Here is an 18,430-nt window from a genome sequence, read left to right as displayed (position 1 = left end):
AATGTAATCCCACCTTATTCCCAGTGTTCCCCGGATTCACCAATGGCCTGAGCAGGATAAAGTGATTACTGAAGATGGACGATTGATTTGAGTTTAAGTGAATTGAATATTATGTTGCACTCTGTGTTCGACATTTTTCAACCCTGATTTGACAGTTCATTAGGTAAGTGTTTGTATAAAAGCTAGAAAGGTAATGATTCCTATACAGTGGTACAAATAGAACTGAATAAACTGGCAAATAAAGATTTTAAATATACCCCAAAAACTCCAACCCAGGATTAAGTCTTATATTTGGACACTGTGTGTGATGTAAAAACGATGCCACAAAATTATTCCTGAGCAAACCGTGCATCCATTACTAATAACAAGAGGTTTAGCAGTCATTCCAGGCCACACAGTCATTCAGAGCACATGCATCAATGCTTGATTTCTGACTTTGACTACCTCATGGGTTTGGGTTACAAAGCCATATCCCACAGTAGCGGTCTGGCTTGAGGTGATTAGCATCTGTGATAACTGTACTGGGTAAAGAACTGGGGCACCCACATTGGCCACAACCACCAAAAGCCGGTTGTACCTCCAAATTCTTTATCAATGCATTAACCAAGATTTCAATCCTACCTCGCACTGTTGTGCCTATAACACCTGGCGTGGGTTAGATCTATGGGTGATTACCAAAATGTCAATTCCTGTGCATTAGAGGAAAAGAGCAATTTAAGGGCCCTGAGAGAGCGAGAGAGAGAGAGAGAGAGAGAGAGAGAGAGAGAGAGAAAGAGAGATTGAAGATGACGACCACAAGAGTCTCATCTGGCGAACGTTCGCCTCTGTTCAGGGGTGCAAACCGTCACGCCGACGAGAGGCCAATCTCAAACCACCGTAACTGGGAAAGGGAAGTGAGCTCATGCACCATGGCTTGGCACAGCACAGCGTGGCACAGCAGCTTTCTAATAATCTACATGCATGTGTGTGTGTGTGTGTGTGTGTGTGTGTGTGTGTGTGTGTGTGTGAGTTTTTCCAAAAGCCACTAACCACTGTGGGTGAGGAAGAGACCCTTGGTGGACCAGAAAGAGAGGATCATACTGGATGTGCTCCCCCATTTTAATGCAATTAATGCCATGCTTGCAGGCAGCTCACGTATATTAACGATGTGGTCCAGCTTTTCGCAAAATAACACAAGAAGCAGCTACAGTATCTGGCAGGCCTATAGGTCACATTCTAGCTAACAATTCTGTGATTATTGTATAAGTCGAGGAGGCTTCAGATCATTTTTGTGTGTGATCACTTCTTGAATGTCATATAGGTTTTTTTATTTACAGTTTTTTATTGAAAAGGCATCGTGTAATTTATACTCACTCTCTAATGTTTGACGGACACGTTGCTGAAAAAAAGAAAGTCAAATCTTTTTCATGGCGATGTCACAAATTACGCTTTTCCACTTATCCTTGGAAAATATAATTAGGTCTAGAAAGAGCACAACTTTTTCTCTGAAGGATTTTTAGAAGATCTTAACAAAAACAAAGGTTGGTTTGGTATCTTGGCACAGGCTGAGGTATGCCCAGCTGCGTTTCATCTGTTACTTATATATTACCAAGACCCCAATTCTTACTGTAACCTCTTTTATGCATAAGAAGAAGCAAAACTACAGTTTCTGGCAATCTGCACTATAATAATACAACATCTAACGGCGATGATGTAATCCTTGCCAGCAGTCCTGAAAGATATTCCATAATCGCCGAAAGAGAGCAATAAACCAAACACACTCGCGGTTCAGCGCATCTCTCAACCTTTCCTGGCAGACAGAGAATTCGTTCAGCCCTCTGAGTTGTAATAAGATTCCACATTACATCTGCTTCATTGAGATAAACGTTCATCACAGCTTCATGAACTTGTCTTTATGTTGCCTAACTTAATCTGTAACAAGTTTCTGACAAACTCTTCAAACTTGGAGCTCGGAAAAATACATGCCCCTCTGTTTTACAACTGATTTGCAAAAAGGAACAACTACAAGAATAAAATAAGGGCATGTGCTGCAACTAGACAACACTCTGAATAAGAACACAAATCCACAGATCCATCATGGACATTCAGAACCCTATTGTTGAGAGGGCAGCCTAGAGAGTGGATGCCTTGCAGAATAGAAGCGAGCAGTGGTGAACGAAGAGCACAAACCATGTAGTTGAGTTAAAGTAAAGATACACTAAAATATGACTCCGGTAAAAGTGTCCCTTTAAACTTTCACTTGAGTTAAAGTACAAAAGTATTTACTTTCAAATGTATTTAAAAATTCAAAAGTACTGATTTATTACAGCTATAATGTTCCTATTATCATTTTTGTCACAAGATTCTTTGCTTAATCAACTCAATTTATGTGAATAGACTCTGATGTTACTCTCAGCACACCGATCTATTGATAGGATGATATTATTTAGTCAAAGAATGATATCTATCATATTATAAATGTTCATGAGCCCAAAACCTTGAATCAAACAATTTCCTTAAACCCAATAACAGGATTTTAGAGCAGACAGTTTCGGGTTTAAGGTTCATTTGTATTATTACTTTTAAAATGTTCTGTTTGCTGTTGAACTGACGCTAAACTGTATGTTCAGCTGATTGGTGGCTTGCTACCTGCTTGACCAGTTAGATTCTAATCCATTCATAAATAAAAAGGAACGGATTTTTCTAAAGTTGAGTAAAAAGTAAGATATTTGACTTGCAGCGAAGTTAAAGTCTGCCCAAATGGAAATACTTCAATAAAATACAGATACATGAAAAAAGCTACTCAAGTATAGTTACAGTTACATTTACTTCTTTACTGTCCACCACTGGAAGAGAGTACATTTCATGTCCAAAAGTATGTGCACCGCTGGCCTTGATATCCATATGTACATTTTGAACATCCATCCATTCCAGGGTTCTTCTCCTTTGCTGTTATAATAAACTCCACTCTTCTAGGATTTCCACTGGATTTTGCAGTGTGGCTGTGGGGATATTTGTTTATTCAGCTACAAAAGCATTAGTGAGATCAGACACTGATGCCAATTGCAAGGTGCAGTCTGAGTTCCAGTTCATTCCAAGAGGTGTTTATTGGGTTTGAGGTCAGGGCTCTGTGCAGGAGTTCCTCTATTTGCATCTTAACCCATCATATCCTCATTGAGCTCTCATGGTAGAACAGGGTTTGGCCTTCTTAGTCATATTATGAGAAAATTGTTTATAGAATATTTAAAGTGTACATATAGAGTATAAACTGTATTTGCATATTGAATCTAGGAATTGTGTCGTCTTTTGTAAAAAAAGAAAAGCTTTTATTTCTGATCAGAATATTTGTTAGCATTAACCATATATATCTTTGCAATGTTGTTAAGTTAAACCATTTTAGCTATCACTGTGCTGCCTTCTAATATGCTGAGCAGAAAGGATTCGAGAGGCAGCCGTTTGTTGTTTTGGACACTCAGATTTTCCGAACATTTTTCATCGCTTGCTTTTTAATACAAAACCACAGCAATTTCTTTTTCATAAAAAGGATTCAATAACAAAAGGGGGGGAAAAAAAACATTTTATAAGGATTCAAGTCATTTTTATTGTGCCGTTGTGTTTAGTTATGGCCCGCTGATCTTCCAGCATGTGTCTCGCACTGCTTTCTGGTCAGTCGGTGAACATTAGGCGCTGGTTCTGTACCAGTGTCTGTATTCGGATTGGATTCTGTGTCACTTGTTAGTCACTTTGGCTGAAAGATAAGATGTAAATGAAAGAATGTACAATTTGCCATAATTGATCTGATCAATGATCCCAGTTTTCTCGCATTCCTTTGTCGCTTTTAATCTGTTTACTCTCTGAGGAAAAAACACTTCTTAGAATAAGTGTCTGTATAAAAATGCTCTGTGATCAGGTCAGGATGTAAAATATATAAAAAATACATTTATGTTTGTGTTTCGGCATAAACGGGATGAGCAAAGAATCTCTTTGGCCCTGGCAAAATCAAGAGCTTTTTCTTTCTCACTGTCTCTCATTTTATGTCATTCTTGACAAGACGGAGAGTTATAAGATGAGATACAGGGTTTTGTCTCATCACAGCTGTGTGTCCACGGGCTGTTTGCGACGCAAAAACATCCACAACAGCCTACTGTTCAAAAACACGCAATCTAATTAAGGTCAGATAGGGAGAGAGGGGTGGCATAAAAAACATTTGCATGTGGAAGCTCGTCTTCTTTTCTCAGATGTGTGTGTGTGTGTGTGTGTGTGTGTGTGTGTGTGTGTGTGTGTGTGTCGCCTGAGGTGAACTGCACTAGATATTTTTGTAGGCTAAACAATATGAATATTGGGATTATATGTATGGCATGTAATGAATGCTATAATGTATGACAGCAATCATATTATCCATTGTACTGTATACCAATTCTCATATCTTTTTTTATCAGAATTTTGCTTATTTTGCGTTTTTTGTAACTGCAGCTCTAATGGTAGTTCAAATCTTAAGTTTAAATGAACACATTAATAATATGGTTTTTTTTTTATGGTAACCAATCGTATGTTGTACATGTGAACATTTTTGAAATTGTCTCTCTCTTGCTTTGGTGAAGTTTTCTGTGAAGAGATGTTTATTTAGAATTCATGGAAGGATGATGATGCTGGTGTTGCCTCACCATACATTAAAAACAGGAACGAACTTGTTCAGCAGAGGTTTCACAACATTCATTGGTACTATAAATTTATTAAAAACTATGACTTGTTTTTGGAAAACACAGGAACATATTGGGGTTTAAGAGGAACTGTGCTTCATAAAAAAAATCCCTGAATCATTTTTTATATACAACTAGAGTATTTTTTTTGTCTGATTTCTGTGAAATATATAACATATATGGCCACATTTGTGTCTTGACTCCAGACTAGAGCTTTAAAGTGAAATGTATGTATGTTGGATGTATGTATATATATTTATTTATGTATGTATATATTTATTTATTCATATATATATATATATATATATATATATATATATATATATATATATATATATATATATTTTTTTTTTTTAGGTTTTTCAGGTGAAGAACTTAGGACAATTTGCAATTAGAAATATGTGCATTGAAATAATTGTAATAGTCTTATAACTAGCAAAGACAAATACTGATGTCAAATTAGTAAATATTATATACATTTGAAAACATTCTTTTGCAGTACAGACCAAAACGCTCATGCCATCATTGTGTGTTGCGTAGCTCCCCCTACTGATTTCCCATCTTTTTTTACAGCACACTACAACTACAAGTCCTTCAGAACTTGTTTTCAGTATCTTTAGACTCACGTAATGTAAAATTAGTCACAAAAACAGGATGTTCCATGTTCAATGTGCAGCTGGTTCTGCAGTACAGTTTAGAGCACACAGGATTACCGGTTCTGAACTACAGAAGGTTGTGAGTTTAAATCTCAGGTCTGATGGAGAGACACAGTGGACTCTGAATCTTAATTGACTCCTAATTGAACTCTTTTCACTAGAGTAGTCACATGCACATGGTGTGTAGCAGATTCGAAACAGGATTATGTGACTCTCACCCACAATCTGTTTCTTTTCACATGAAGGCAGGTGGAAGAATCATAAAACATGATTTATGCAAATATCTATGCAAACAACATTTCACTGTCTCAAGAGTCAATCAAGTTGTAGCGGTGAGTCATATAATGATAATTACTGTTAGTGAAAGTCAGTTACTGATAATTACTTAATTAAAGTCTTGATGTTTTATGTACAATTTCATAATCACACAGTTATATAAGATATACTGATTTAAAAAATGATTGTCATGCATCTTAGTGCTTTATTTAACTCGCTTCAGATGATTCGATATTTTACTGGCATGACAGCGGTTTGCATCAGTAACAAATGCACATTGCACTGTTTCAATTTTAAAGAAAAGGAAGAAGAGGAAGATGAAGAAGAATAAGACACAATTAAGAAGATGAAGATATGATTATATACTGTTTACTCTGCAGACCGTAAAACATTTGTATATATTTGTATGTTTAAATATTTGTAACATTTTTTTTTAAATGATCTAACCTTCCCTGTCCTTTCTCTATAAAAGGTGACTCATAAACTGTGTGTGGCGGTCTGGGAAAACCCATTATTGGCAGTTTGACTGATTTTAGTCAGAAAAAAGGAATTCAGATTGGTTTGTTTTGCCTGTAACATACTTTGACACCTATTTTTTATTAGTCCATAAGTATATTTTACTGAAATGACAAAAAAATTTTATTTACATTTATATACATCTGAACAAACTTGGAAATAAAAAAAAAGACCTCGCTATCTTATTTAGATTTTTGTTTGATGTAGTGCATTTAACTGGTGGATAGCTATATATTTTAGTAAAATAGATACAAGCCTTTTGGGGGTTTTGTAATCAGATCACAGTCAGAATGAAGTCTATAAATGCAGTTTTTAAAAAAGTCTTTTGACTTTTGGGGATATTTACACTCTACTGAATCTTTTCTGTATATAAAGTACTAAATGTGTATAAAGATTTTTTTGTTTCACATAATAACAGAGGAGGTGTCCAGTCAGGGATGAACATGAAAAACTATTTTTTGTTTCTTTGTCATCAGCAGGCTTAAAAAACCACACACACAAATGCAAATATTTTATAGCATTCTTTAAGTTTTTAGTTCTTTTCTTTTTTTTTGCATTGTTTGTTCCAAATTGATCCGCATTCCATATTATATTTCAGCCTGTAGCCAATAACGAACAGCACATATAAAAACTCGACTAAAATGTTGAGTATTTACGTCTAACAACACATGAAACGGCTGCATTTGGATCTGCAAGGCATATTTTTCACAAATACCACAATTATATTCATTCATTGAGGCAGCCCTTTTTTTGCACACCCCATGGCTATGACTATTATCAGCGTTGATAAAAAGCATGAAATCTGTGCCAAGCATTCGGCTCTTCAAGATCACAACTGAGATTTCCTGATTCAGTCTGCATGTTTCGGTTGTGTAAAGAGAATATAATTGAGTTTTTATAGAGTTTTTTTTCTTGTCCATTCACCTTTTTTTTAACCACTTTTCCTTCAGCCGATTTATGAATTTCGGAATGGGGTCTTGTCTCAGGTTAGGATCTGTTCCGACAGGAAGAGATCTCGAAATGTTTCTTTCTTGCTAGACTGTAGAGAAAGCCAAACCATTTGTGCAGGGAGTGATTGAGAAGAAAAAAAGGGAAGCAAGGAGGAGGCCAAATGTTAAAAAGGAAAAATATGTGAAACACTGAAATCAATTATAAAGCAATTGAACGTGGCCTGTATCTCGGAGCTAATTTGATTGTAACTGTGGTTCGTACGGGTGGTGGTATCGGAACCAATGACAATAAGCATTCATTTTATTTACATGTGCCCGATGGCTTGAGGTGATGTGGTGAACAATATGGCGGTTTCACCTCAGTGGGTATGTGCACAGACTCGGGCCTGGCGCACAGCGCAGCAGCACCTCCAGTGAAGGGGGCCATGTTTGATTTGGCTCAGTGTTAATAATTTTTTGGCTGTGGAAATGACAGAAATAGTAATTAAGGAAACTGGGCGATTTTACTGCCCACAAAGTTTATATCCCACCAGATGTTCGGCAGCTGCATTAGACTGCGCTGCAATGTGGGGAGCAACAGTGGGTGGCAAGAAAATGATTCCATGTCAATGAAAATGTCCTGAATTATTTCATTTGTGCGAAATACTTTTAAATGTGTTGCTTTTTTTTGTAACCAGTGCACAAAACATACAGCGAAGCCCGATAGTGTCCCCTCGTGTGCAGTTATCCAGAAGCCCGAGCTGATAAATGAGGATCTGCTGAGCTTTATTTAGTTATCTTATACTGTAGCTGTGATGCTTCCCTTCCATCTGGTGTACACTTAAAGTGCATCAGTCCATTAACGTTGCCTGTGATCTGGAGATCGCTTTAATCTAACACTATAAACTCCACTTAATTACATCCTCCAAAAAAGCACGCTTAATTATAACAACACTAAGCGTGAAGGAAAAGTGGCCACTGGGTCTGAGCAACATGTTGCTGCTAATGAGGCATTGAAGACGATGAGAGACCCGAGGGTTTAACTCTTTCTACCGGCTTCATCTATTCTGCTTAGCTGTTAAGTGAATAGTGGGTCAGAAATATTTTCTTCATTGTAAACTGTGTGTTGGGTGTGAACTTGTGACTAGTTTCCTGGTGAGATTTTATCTCTCTGAACAGATGCATTCAGAGGCAGTTGTAAAGCTGACTGGGCCGTGTCCTGCACTCTCTGAGACTGGAGACTGTTGCATGGAAAGTCATTACAAGTAGATTTTCTTTCTGATTTTGGATGATTTGCATGTGTTGCATATAAATTATCTCAAGTGTAATAATAATTTATCCACCTGCAGCATTAAAGTCTTGTCCTCTATTTAAAAAAAATGAAACACTCCTTGACTACTTGCAACAACTACATTATCTGATACTTATCACTGAGCAAAGCTTTAGGCTTCTCCCACTCTACACAGTCACATCATGCCATATATTTCCTAATGTAAAGCTCTGTCTATAGAACCCTTACCTAATAATCTACACAGCCTAGACTATAAACACCTTATGCTTCATTGCATTTAAAAATATATGCATTAAAAATATATTTTCTTTATTCATAAACAAACAACTGTTCTAGATGATATTAGTTCATTCAGTTGCATGTCTGTTTGTTTATTAAAAACAAAAAACTTTATACAGAAGAACTTCCTTAAATGTTGGTAATTGATGGACTAATTTCATACACAATAAATATATTTTTATATATATTTTAACAGTTCGCAATACGTTTATGATTAAATAAAGGCACAAATTAATATTATTCCAACAAACAGTTCTTGAGAGCCTCATCAGCTTTATCAAAAGACAAGATTTTTGAAGTATGCAAATGCACATATATTTATTAAGATAAAGCCTCAATTGTGCATTCATAATGTGCATTTATTTATAAATATATATGACTGTAGTTGCCTGTAGTGTCTTGTTTAAAAAAAAAAAAAAATATATATATATATATATATATATATATATATATATATATATATATATATATATATATATATATATATATATATTGTTTTATCAGTGTGTCTTTTCCAGATATTTTACAAAAAAATTAATGTAAATTACAAATAATAGGATCATTATAAAAAATATTTTATTTTATTATTTGTCTTTTTATTATGAGAGCATTATACTTTCATTATTATGACAGATTTAACACTTGTTAACTTGTATAGTTTTAGCAAAATATGTGTTAAACGATTGACTTTTTAAGGTGTAAATATTTAAGAGCAACACACGCGCACCTACAGGGTAGGAACTACTTTTTAAAATTGAACAGTGCGTCAGGACTGTAATACAGTGACGGACCACTTCTGCTTTTGTGATAATCCAACATGGCGTCCGGCGCAGAGGTAAACACAAACGAACACCTCAAGAAAAGTGATTTGTTTTATCTCATCGAGTTTGTTGTTGTATTTGTTTGTGAAGGAAAATGTATAAGACACGTTTATTGGCTTGTCATTTTGTTTTTGACGTTTTTCTGAATGTGTGAGTTCATTTCGCTAGCTAGCTTTAGCTTTTCTTGCTAATTAGCGTGGATTTTGGATGCCTTTGTGGTTTTGTGTGATTTTGTACGATTTTTATGTTGTGGATTGACTGAATTCACGTCCAGTGATAAAATACAAGCTGATCGTCTCCGTGTTTTGAATATAGGTGTGTGGAGCAGCCAGCGAGGAAGAATCGACAGAAACTATAGCGTCACAGAAGAGAGAGGAAAGACTGCGAAAGTTCCGAGAGCTTCATTTAAAAAGAGTAAGAGAAAACAAACACCACTGCATACTCATATTTATTTGAAGATTATTTGAAATTCTTCTTATTTACCTTTTATGGACTTATACATTAATGCAAAAATGCTAAGAAAGCTAACTATCATAGAAAATGTACCAGAGAATTGTCTAGGATTGTTTCTGGAACGCGAGAATTTCAGGGGTGCCATTATTTTTGTTGTCAAAAAAGTACAAAAGTATTACTCTTATGAGAGTAAGTGTCCTGCCTGATTTTGCATTTTTACACTTTATTTGTTAATTTATTCTGCTTTAACCTATTTTACTACATAAATGTAAGTATGGTGGTGTTATTGTTAGTGTTTGTGTATAATCCGTTTCCATGGAGACGGAACACATAATACAACACAAGTCAATGGTTTTAGGTTGTGTTTGAACTGAACTGTTCCTGATCTATAGTTCAAGTTTAGATTAAAGTGTCTGGCAACAATCTAATTATCTATAATTTATTGCATGTTGTTCAATAAATAAATTGTCACTGTTCTGTTTTGCAGAATGAGGCTCGGAAACTGAATCATCAGGAAGTAGTGGAGGAGGACAAGCGGCTGAAGCTGCCCTCCAACTGGGAGGCTAAAAAAGCCAGACTCGAGTACGAACTCATGGTGGATGAAAAGAAGAAGGTAAAGAGCATGATGATGTCATGAATTTCAGCACAGGAAATTTTTTTGAACATTTTACAATAATATGTATTAATTAAATTACTGTGTGATCCACCCTGTGAATGTGTCACTTGGAGACTCTGAGTACTGACATATTTTATGCAACAATGATAAACAAAATGGTCATTATGTTTTCCTGCTTTAAAAATAAACACGTTAGAGCGTACCATGCCATTGCACAAGAGTTTCTCGTGTGTGTGTGAGGACAGGTTTATATTAGCGCTGCCTAAAAAATGCAAGTATAAAAATGCACCAGTCCACAGTTTAATTCAGTGTAATTGTATGTCTATCAGGAGTGTGCGGCTCGAGGCGAGGATTATCATCGTGTGAAACTGTTGGAGATCAGTGCTGAAGATGCTGAGAGATGGGAGAGGAAAAAGAAGAAGAAAAATCCTGATCCTGGCTTCTCAGGTAAAATATTTATGCTTTCTAGCACTATTAGGTTTTACATATTTCTACTGTTAGTAAGCTCTCAGAATATTTCCATCTCTACATGAGGGGAAACATTTATTGTAAAATTTATTTGGGCTCTTTTTTACTTCCTGAAATCCTCCATTGAATATGTGTGCACACACACACACACACACACACACACACACACACACACTCTGTCATTAGCGGCATTCTGAATCACATAAAGTGTATCCAATGTTAGTAATACGCAAAGTTTAGGTAATGAACAGTGTGATTCTGATTAAGTGGCAGAAGGATTATTGTTGTCCTGAACTTTGTCGTGGTGTGCTGGTGCTATAAAAATAGGAAAATTATTAAAAAATGGAAATATAACAAATAAAGACAAATATATTAACCATACACACACCAACACACTGAGGCAGCTATCTTGGTGCTACATCATATACATTGGGTCTAAGCTGATATAATTATTAAGTTACTGAGGATACTTCATACAGTCTAGTGTGTATAATGTCTAGAATAATAGATATTAGAGATATAAATTGTATTATATCTAAAATCTCTGATTAGAAATATTTTCTGGAAGATTAAATGTGATTTTTATTTTGGCTTTTTTTTTTTTTTTACCCTAAAACGGGTTCACACTGTTTGATTTGTTAATGAGTTAAAAGCTGTCTCTCTCCAATGTGTCTCCCATGTGGGGAGATTAACAGATCTAGAAATTGAAGTGTGTCTGGTCGAGGTTTTGACCACAGTTTGAGATCAGTTACAGTATTTACATTCTGTCCTCTGTCATCAATCGTTTCTTGTCTTTCCGTCTTGGTTTTTTCTGTAGGGTACGCCGAGGCCCAGCTAAGGCAATACCAGAGACTTACGAAACAGATCAAGCCTGATATGCAAGACTACGAAAGGCAAAGAGAGGAGTGGTGAGCGTCCATATACTCCAGTTACTCATTACTGCTCATTTTTACTTTATCATTATAGTGTTAATTATATTGTTATATTATTGTACGGTTTTGCAACGTAAGTCAGTTCACAGTTGATTTGGAATAAAGTTTATTGATGTCGTGATTGTGTAGAATATTGAGCTCTTTTTTCATGTTTCCTTTTAGCGGTGAAGACTTCCATCCGACCTCCAACAGTTTGATCCACGGAACACACGTTCCCTCTAGAGACGCCATCGACCGCATGCAGGAGGACATCGATAAACAGTAAGAGTCACAGAGACTGGCTTTAGAAGTGTGTGTGTGTGTGTGTGTGTGTGTGTGTGTGTGTGTGAGCCTGTAGTGAATTATATAATTGAAACCCTTTCAGACTCTGATTTGTACATCTTCTGGTTTTCTCCGAACAGAATCGAGAAGCGCTTAAAATTCAGCCGGCGCAGAGCCTACAACGACGACGCCGACATCGACTACATCAACGAAAGAAACGCCAAGTTCAACAAGAAAGCCGAGCGCTTCTACGGAAAATACACAGCCGAGATCAAACAAAACCTGGAGAGAGGAACCGCGGTGTAGCCGTCAGTGTCGTTATCATGGCGAGCTGCCATTACATCATCTTTTTTTGTGTTTAATGTGGTCCATTTATACTCTGAACACCGCTCTGATCAGCCTTGATGTATATGAACCGTTAATCTCGTTTCCAATTTCCATTTTCTGGGGAAAGTTTTCAGTGCAGAGGAGTTTGTTTTGTCGTAACTTTTTTTTTAATGACTTTTTTCTTTTTTTTTTCTTTCCATACAATGAATAAAAGACAGACAGGTGAGGGATTGTCCTTCTCTGTATAAAGCAAGATTTTGATTCGTAGACATTCTACAATTTTAAATTTAACTATAACTCGTATATAAAACCGTCCTCTTTTATTATATAAAACATGTCGTTGCCAGATTGCTGTGGTTAAAGTTTAGTAATATACTTTATGAACTCCCATTAAAAGAAAAATACATCTCTTTTGAAGTTTGGAGTCACTTCCTGCATCATGCTGCATTTTTAACACCCAGTTGTTGATTGTACTGTTATAAGAAAATAAAGTGCACACTACTGGTTAGAATCACAAAATATGGCTTTCCGTTCGTATTTTTAGAGCTGCGTAGAAATACCAGGAACATAGAATCAGGTTTCGGATCATTTACTTGAACATCATATGTTGGTGAGAAGCTCTAGGGTTTACTGATTCTCAGCTCATCTGAAATACCAAACAGTTCCCACAATCTGTCAGTGCATTTTATTAGACTGTTTTATTGTTGAATAATTGTAGAGTCAGGCGCCTCGGAGAACATTTTACACATGTGATTTGCTTTAATAAGTGCCTGCCAGCTGTGGCTTTAAGGACTGCTAATTAGATGTCAAGTGCAGTTTCTCTGAGAGGGAAAGTGTTTCACAGATCTAACAACAGGTCATTTATGTGTCTTTATTCCCCTTGTTCTCTCTTTGCTCTGTTTGTACAGTATGACTTTACACCTTTCCATAACATTTAAAGTGCCTAATGATTAGGAACGATTAAGATTTGAGTTCATAATAATAGAGTTCATGTTGGCCCCTGTGCAATATTGAGTTTTGACTTCTTTTACTTTCACGTCTTTGTCTGTAGGAGAGGTGCCAGTGCCCCCAGGGTGAATTCTGTGGTTGATTCCTTCGATCTGTACAGCTGGTGCAGTCTACTTGGTGTCAACTTGAATTAGCTAATTTGTTAGGATTGCGGGACAAAACCTCATCTATGTATATGGTTAAGGGCAACTATTCACACTGTGTGCCCTGAAGTTCAGACATGAGGTGATCTTGTGATCAGACCAAAAAAATCCACCAAAATTGAGTTTGATGACCCGTCTTCCACAATGACCTTGTTCCAGAAATAAGCAAGCTTCACTTTAATGGAAATGACTGTATAATGGAAAAGCATGTATGCCAAGGCAAACTTCAGGAATCTATGACACAACATATAAAGCGAGGAGGCCAAAAAGACTCGTTGGTGTATTTATAATCGAAAGAAAGAACAAAGTCGGTTGAACTGGCCATCTGCCAGAACCCGAGCCTCATTCTGACAGCTTGATTTGATGTGTATAAACTTATAGATATGATGGTTTGACAGTCGTCATAAATTTAAAATGTCATCTATCAGAAGGAAACCGGATCCTCTGCTGTTTGATAACTAATAGCACATTATTCAAAATCAATGCTGTAGTTTAATTCATCATTCAGTACTGAATACTTCTCTAACCTGACTGCTAATCAACTGTTTTATAACAGAAGCTCTAAAAGTAGTTCCGGCTAGAAATCAGGGTTCTGTTAATGTGCTTGTTCTCGTTTGTTACTGTTTCTATAGGAAAATCTTACATAGGGACTAATGGGTTTTAAAATCGAATGGTGTTTATATGAAGTTTTCTGAGAGGAAATTGAACAGAAGGAGTCTCCAGTGAGAACGTTTTAGAACGGATGAGTTTGCATTTCACTGACATAACAAAGTGTTGCGTCAAGAAACAGAAAAGTGGGGCTGGTAAAAGAGGGGCTGATTATAGCTGCTATTAACGTAACTTACTTATCATCAAGAGGAAGGTGGGAGTTCAATGGTCAATGCATTGATATATATTTTAGATGGTAATGAGTTCAAATCCCAGAACTGCTCAGTCGTACGTCAATCTGGAGAAGGGTTTTGCCAGATGCCGTAAGTGTAAATGATAAGCTATCACTTGATTGACTGAATTCGTCTACATTTAGGCTTTACGAGATATATATATATATATATATATAATGGAAATGGGCTTTCTTTTGCTTTCTTGCTCGTATCATAAATGTGATAGAACATTAAAAACATTAACGTGTGCAGTTTAGTGAGGCTTAGGGGAGAAAGATTAGGAAAGCTAACCATTTTTAATTGGCCCGTATCAAAATCTTAAATTCTAATAGTCTATGCCAGGGGTTTTCAACCGATGGTCCGCGGCCCCCTAGTGGTCCGCGGCGGCATTGCATGTGGTCCGTGACAGCCTACATAATTTCAATATTAAAATCACTTTTTTCCCATAATTTATTTTTCCAAACATTTCCAGAATATTTGCACATTAGTGGGAAAACTGAATTTAATGAAAATATCTAAAATATTCAAACTAACACAGGATAGGCTAGCTTTGCACCTATCAGGCCTATGCTTTGCTAACGTTGTGTTTTGCGTCATATACGTACACATTCATCTTGCGCGCGAAATAGACCAGCATCTCGGAGTTAAGAACCCCACACACACACAATAGTGGGCCGCGGATTACTTGTTAGTCAGAATGGTGGTCCCTGGCACAGAACCAGTTGAAAACCCCTGGTCTATGCGCTTAAATGTATTGTACTTCTAAATTTCAACACTAGGTGGAGTACTGTCTTGAACAAGGCAGCGCCTCCACAACACATGCAATCAAAAATAAAATTGCTCATTGTAATGGCGGAACCGAAGAGACGTGCCAATCTGAGGCTGTAACTAAGAGAATTACCTACCAACCTTTTTGTAAAATTTAAAGAAAAAATCTAATAATGGAGAGCTGTGATAAATACTTTTTTTCTTCTTCAAACATGTTCAATTATCCAACGTAATTTACCTGCATTTGACTGATTTTACCCATATTAGTGCATTAAAAGTGAGGCAGTATACCTTACGTCTAGTGATTGGACCAGTCCTCCGTATATTTTTCTGTATGTGGCCCTCAGGAAAAAAAAGTTTGTACACCCTTGAGTTAAAGCGTCTCGCGGAACTTGTGACGCGCATGCGCAGAAAGGAAACTAAAACTTTATGAGGCTTGCTTTTCTGTAGCACTGCCGCCATCTAGTGGATATTGTTCTAGTTGCGTTCAGATGCAGGGTATTGATTTAGTTAATTTCACTGATAATATATTGACATTAAGTAAAGATAAAGGACGTTTTACAAACAGGTATTGTTTCATTTATAATGTGCATAATTAAAAGGTTTCATTACATGCATAGTAATTGTAGTTATCGGAGTCGAAACATCTGTCCAGCTGCCAATCATTCCAGTTTCATATGTCGACTTGATACATATGGTGCATGTGCAGTTTTTATTGGATGATGGATTTTTTTTTTTTCTTTTTAACAATATTGTCAAAGATCTTTTATTCCAGCACACCAGGTATTCCAGCAGGGACATTTTTTAGGGCATATGCTTAAAGGGAATTAAAAGCCAAGCTTTCCCACAACGCCAACACCATTATCCAATAAGGGTTTGCCTTCTGTGTAACTCAGACAGAAGATTTCTGTGCTTTCTGGTTTCTCAGTGAACTGCAGAGGTGCCAAATGTACACACATCCTTTACTTAAGTAGAAGTACAGATACTCATGTTTTAAAATACTCGGGTAAAAGTTGAAGTACTGATTAAACTTTTTTACATAGATGGATGGATGGATGGATGGATGGATGGATGGATGGATGGATGGATGGATGGATGGATAGATAGATAGATAGATAGATAGATAGATAGATAGATAGATAGATAGATAGATAGATAGATAGATAGATAGATAGATAGATGTGATAGCCTAGTGGGTTAATGTCAGGGTCCCCACAAGGATGAGTTTGAGAGTTTGATTCCTGGTTGCTGTGTTAGTAAATAAAACTTCTGTACCTTGTCCACTCTGAAAACATTTCAATTCTGTCCTTTCTGTGTTGGATTCATTTCTTGATTTCCTGAACATGGTCCTTAATATAGTCCACGCTGGTGATAAGGTTTCAAAGCCAGTCCTACATGCCTTCTTTCTTACTGTGCTGGCATGAAACAAAGTATGAACCCTCCAAAAAGCACACATGCTTTTCAGCAGTGGTCGCTCAGTGGTTTAAGGCTTGTGCCTCATCTAAACATGCTTCCTAGTCTGATCTCTTCCATGGTTCAGTGGGTTAAGGCTGGTGCCTCGTTGATGGTGAGGATCAGGGTTTGAATCCTGCCTTCTGCCTGCTAGTTGTGATGTAGGTTATGTTCCTGCTTCCTAAATCTTTCTTTAGCTTTATATTCTTGTGTTGATGGTTTAAAGGTAGATGGACCTGCTCTAAACAACCTTCTGGTCTTCCCTGATGGTTCAGTGGGTTAAGTCCGGTTTCTTGCGTTTGGTGGGGTCAAGGGTTCGAATCCTGCTTTCTGTCTGCCAGTCACGATCAGGATTCACTTCCTACATCTTTCTTTAGCGATGTATTTTTGTTTTTAATGGGTTGAAAAGAAAGATAGACCTGCTCTAAATAAGCTTCCTAGCATGTCCTCACCAATGGTTCAGTGGGTTAAGGTTGGGATCTCGCTGCTGGTGGGGATCAGGGTTCGAATCCTGCTTTCTTCCTGCTATTTACAATGTGGTTTCAACTTGTGCTACTTACATCTGTATTCGCTTTCTACATCTATCTTTACCGTTAAATTCTTGTGTTGATGGTTTGAAAAGAATGATAGACCTGCTCTAATCAAGCTTCCCATCCTGTTTATTTCTGATGGCTTAGTGGGTTAAGGCTGGTACTTTGCTCATGTTGGTGGTCAGGGTTCAAACCTGGCTTTCTGTCTGCTAGTCATGAGGTAGGTTAGATTCCTGATTCCTACATCTTCATATTCTTGTTTTGATGGGTTAAAAAGAAAGATAGACCTGCTCTAAACAAGCTTTCCAGCTTGTCCTTCCTGATAGTTCAGTGGGTAATGCTGGTGCCTCGCTAATGGTGTGAATCAGGGTTCGAATCCTGCTTTGTCCCTGTTAGTCACGATATGGGTTTGCTTCCTACGTCTGTATTTAGCATTATATTCTTGTGTTGATGGTTTGAAAGAAAAGATAGACCTGCTCTAAACAATCATTGCTGCAGGTCCTTCCCGATGGTTCAGTGGGTTAAGACTGGTATTTCGCTGTTGGTGGGGTTCAGGGTTCGAATCCTGCTTTCTGTGTTTCCGTCTGGTCTAAATTTCTTGTTTTGAAGCCTGAAACAAACGATAAACCCCCCAAAAAAAAAAAGAAGATGTGTTGTGGGACTTAATGGCTTTGTGATAAACGCCTTGCCTCTGTGCTCAGAGGTTGCTGGTTCAAATCTGGCTTGCACTGGGTAAGCTGTGTGGAAAGTAGTGTCTGGTGAGCAATGGAATGGTTGACTGTGAATAAAGGCTGTGAAGACCTGCTGCTTCACAGCCTCAGAAAAAGTGAGGGTGATAGGTTTTTGGCAGAATTTTTGCCTATATATGCAAAACTAAGTCGATACTTTTTTGGACGTTTTTGCTTCATAACCCCCTGTTTTTGCTTCTCAGACACCGGGGGGGGCAGATGCCCGGATATTGCCCCCCTGCTTCAGGATACGCCCTCCGAAACCACATCCAACCTTCCACGCAGCCATTCCTGACACCTTCCTTACAACTGCCACCGGAACCTTCCACACTCGTAACTTTGAACCCTGGCCGGGGTTTGAACCGGCAACCTCTCAACCCAGAGGTAAAGCTCTTCCAATTGAGCCACAGGATCTC

General features: G+C 37.3%; 1 protein-coding gene across 1 annotated transcript; it reads left to right on the top strand.

Moving 5' to 3' along the window:
- Nucleotides 1-9,344: 9,344 nt before the first annotated feature.
- On the top strand, nt 9,345-12,921 carry syf2 (SYF2 pre-mRNA-splicing factor). The gene is made up of 7 exons (XM_046862667.1): nt 9,345-9,461; nt 9,763-9,861; nt 10,388-10,513; nt 10,846-10,963; nt 11,802-11,892; nt 12,079-12,177; nt 12,318-12,921. Exons 1-7 carry the CDS (start codon nt 9,444-9,446, stop codon nt 12,481-12,483), a joined length of 717 nt encoding a protein of 238 aa, XP_046718623.1. The 5' UTR covers nt 9,345-9,443; the 3' UTR covers nt 12,484-12,921.
- The last annotated feature ends 5,509 nt before the right edge of the window (nt 12,922-18,430 follow it).

The sequence above is a fragment of the Silurus meridionalis genome, chromosome 2, assembly GCF_014805685.1.
Source record: "Silurus meridionalis isolate SWU-2019-XX chromosome 2, ASM1480568v1, whole genome shotgun sequence".
In the NCBI taxonomy this organism is placed as follows: Eukaryota; Metazoa; Chordata; class Actinopteri; order Siluriformes; family Siluridae; genus Silurus; species Silurus meridionalis.
The sequence above is the reverse complement of the archived record's forward strand: the minus strand, read 5'-3'. Positions and strand labels throughout refer to the sequence as shown.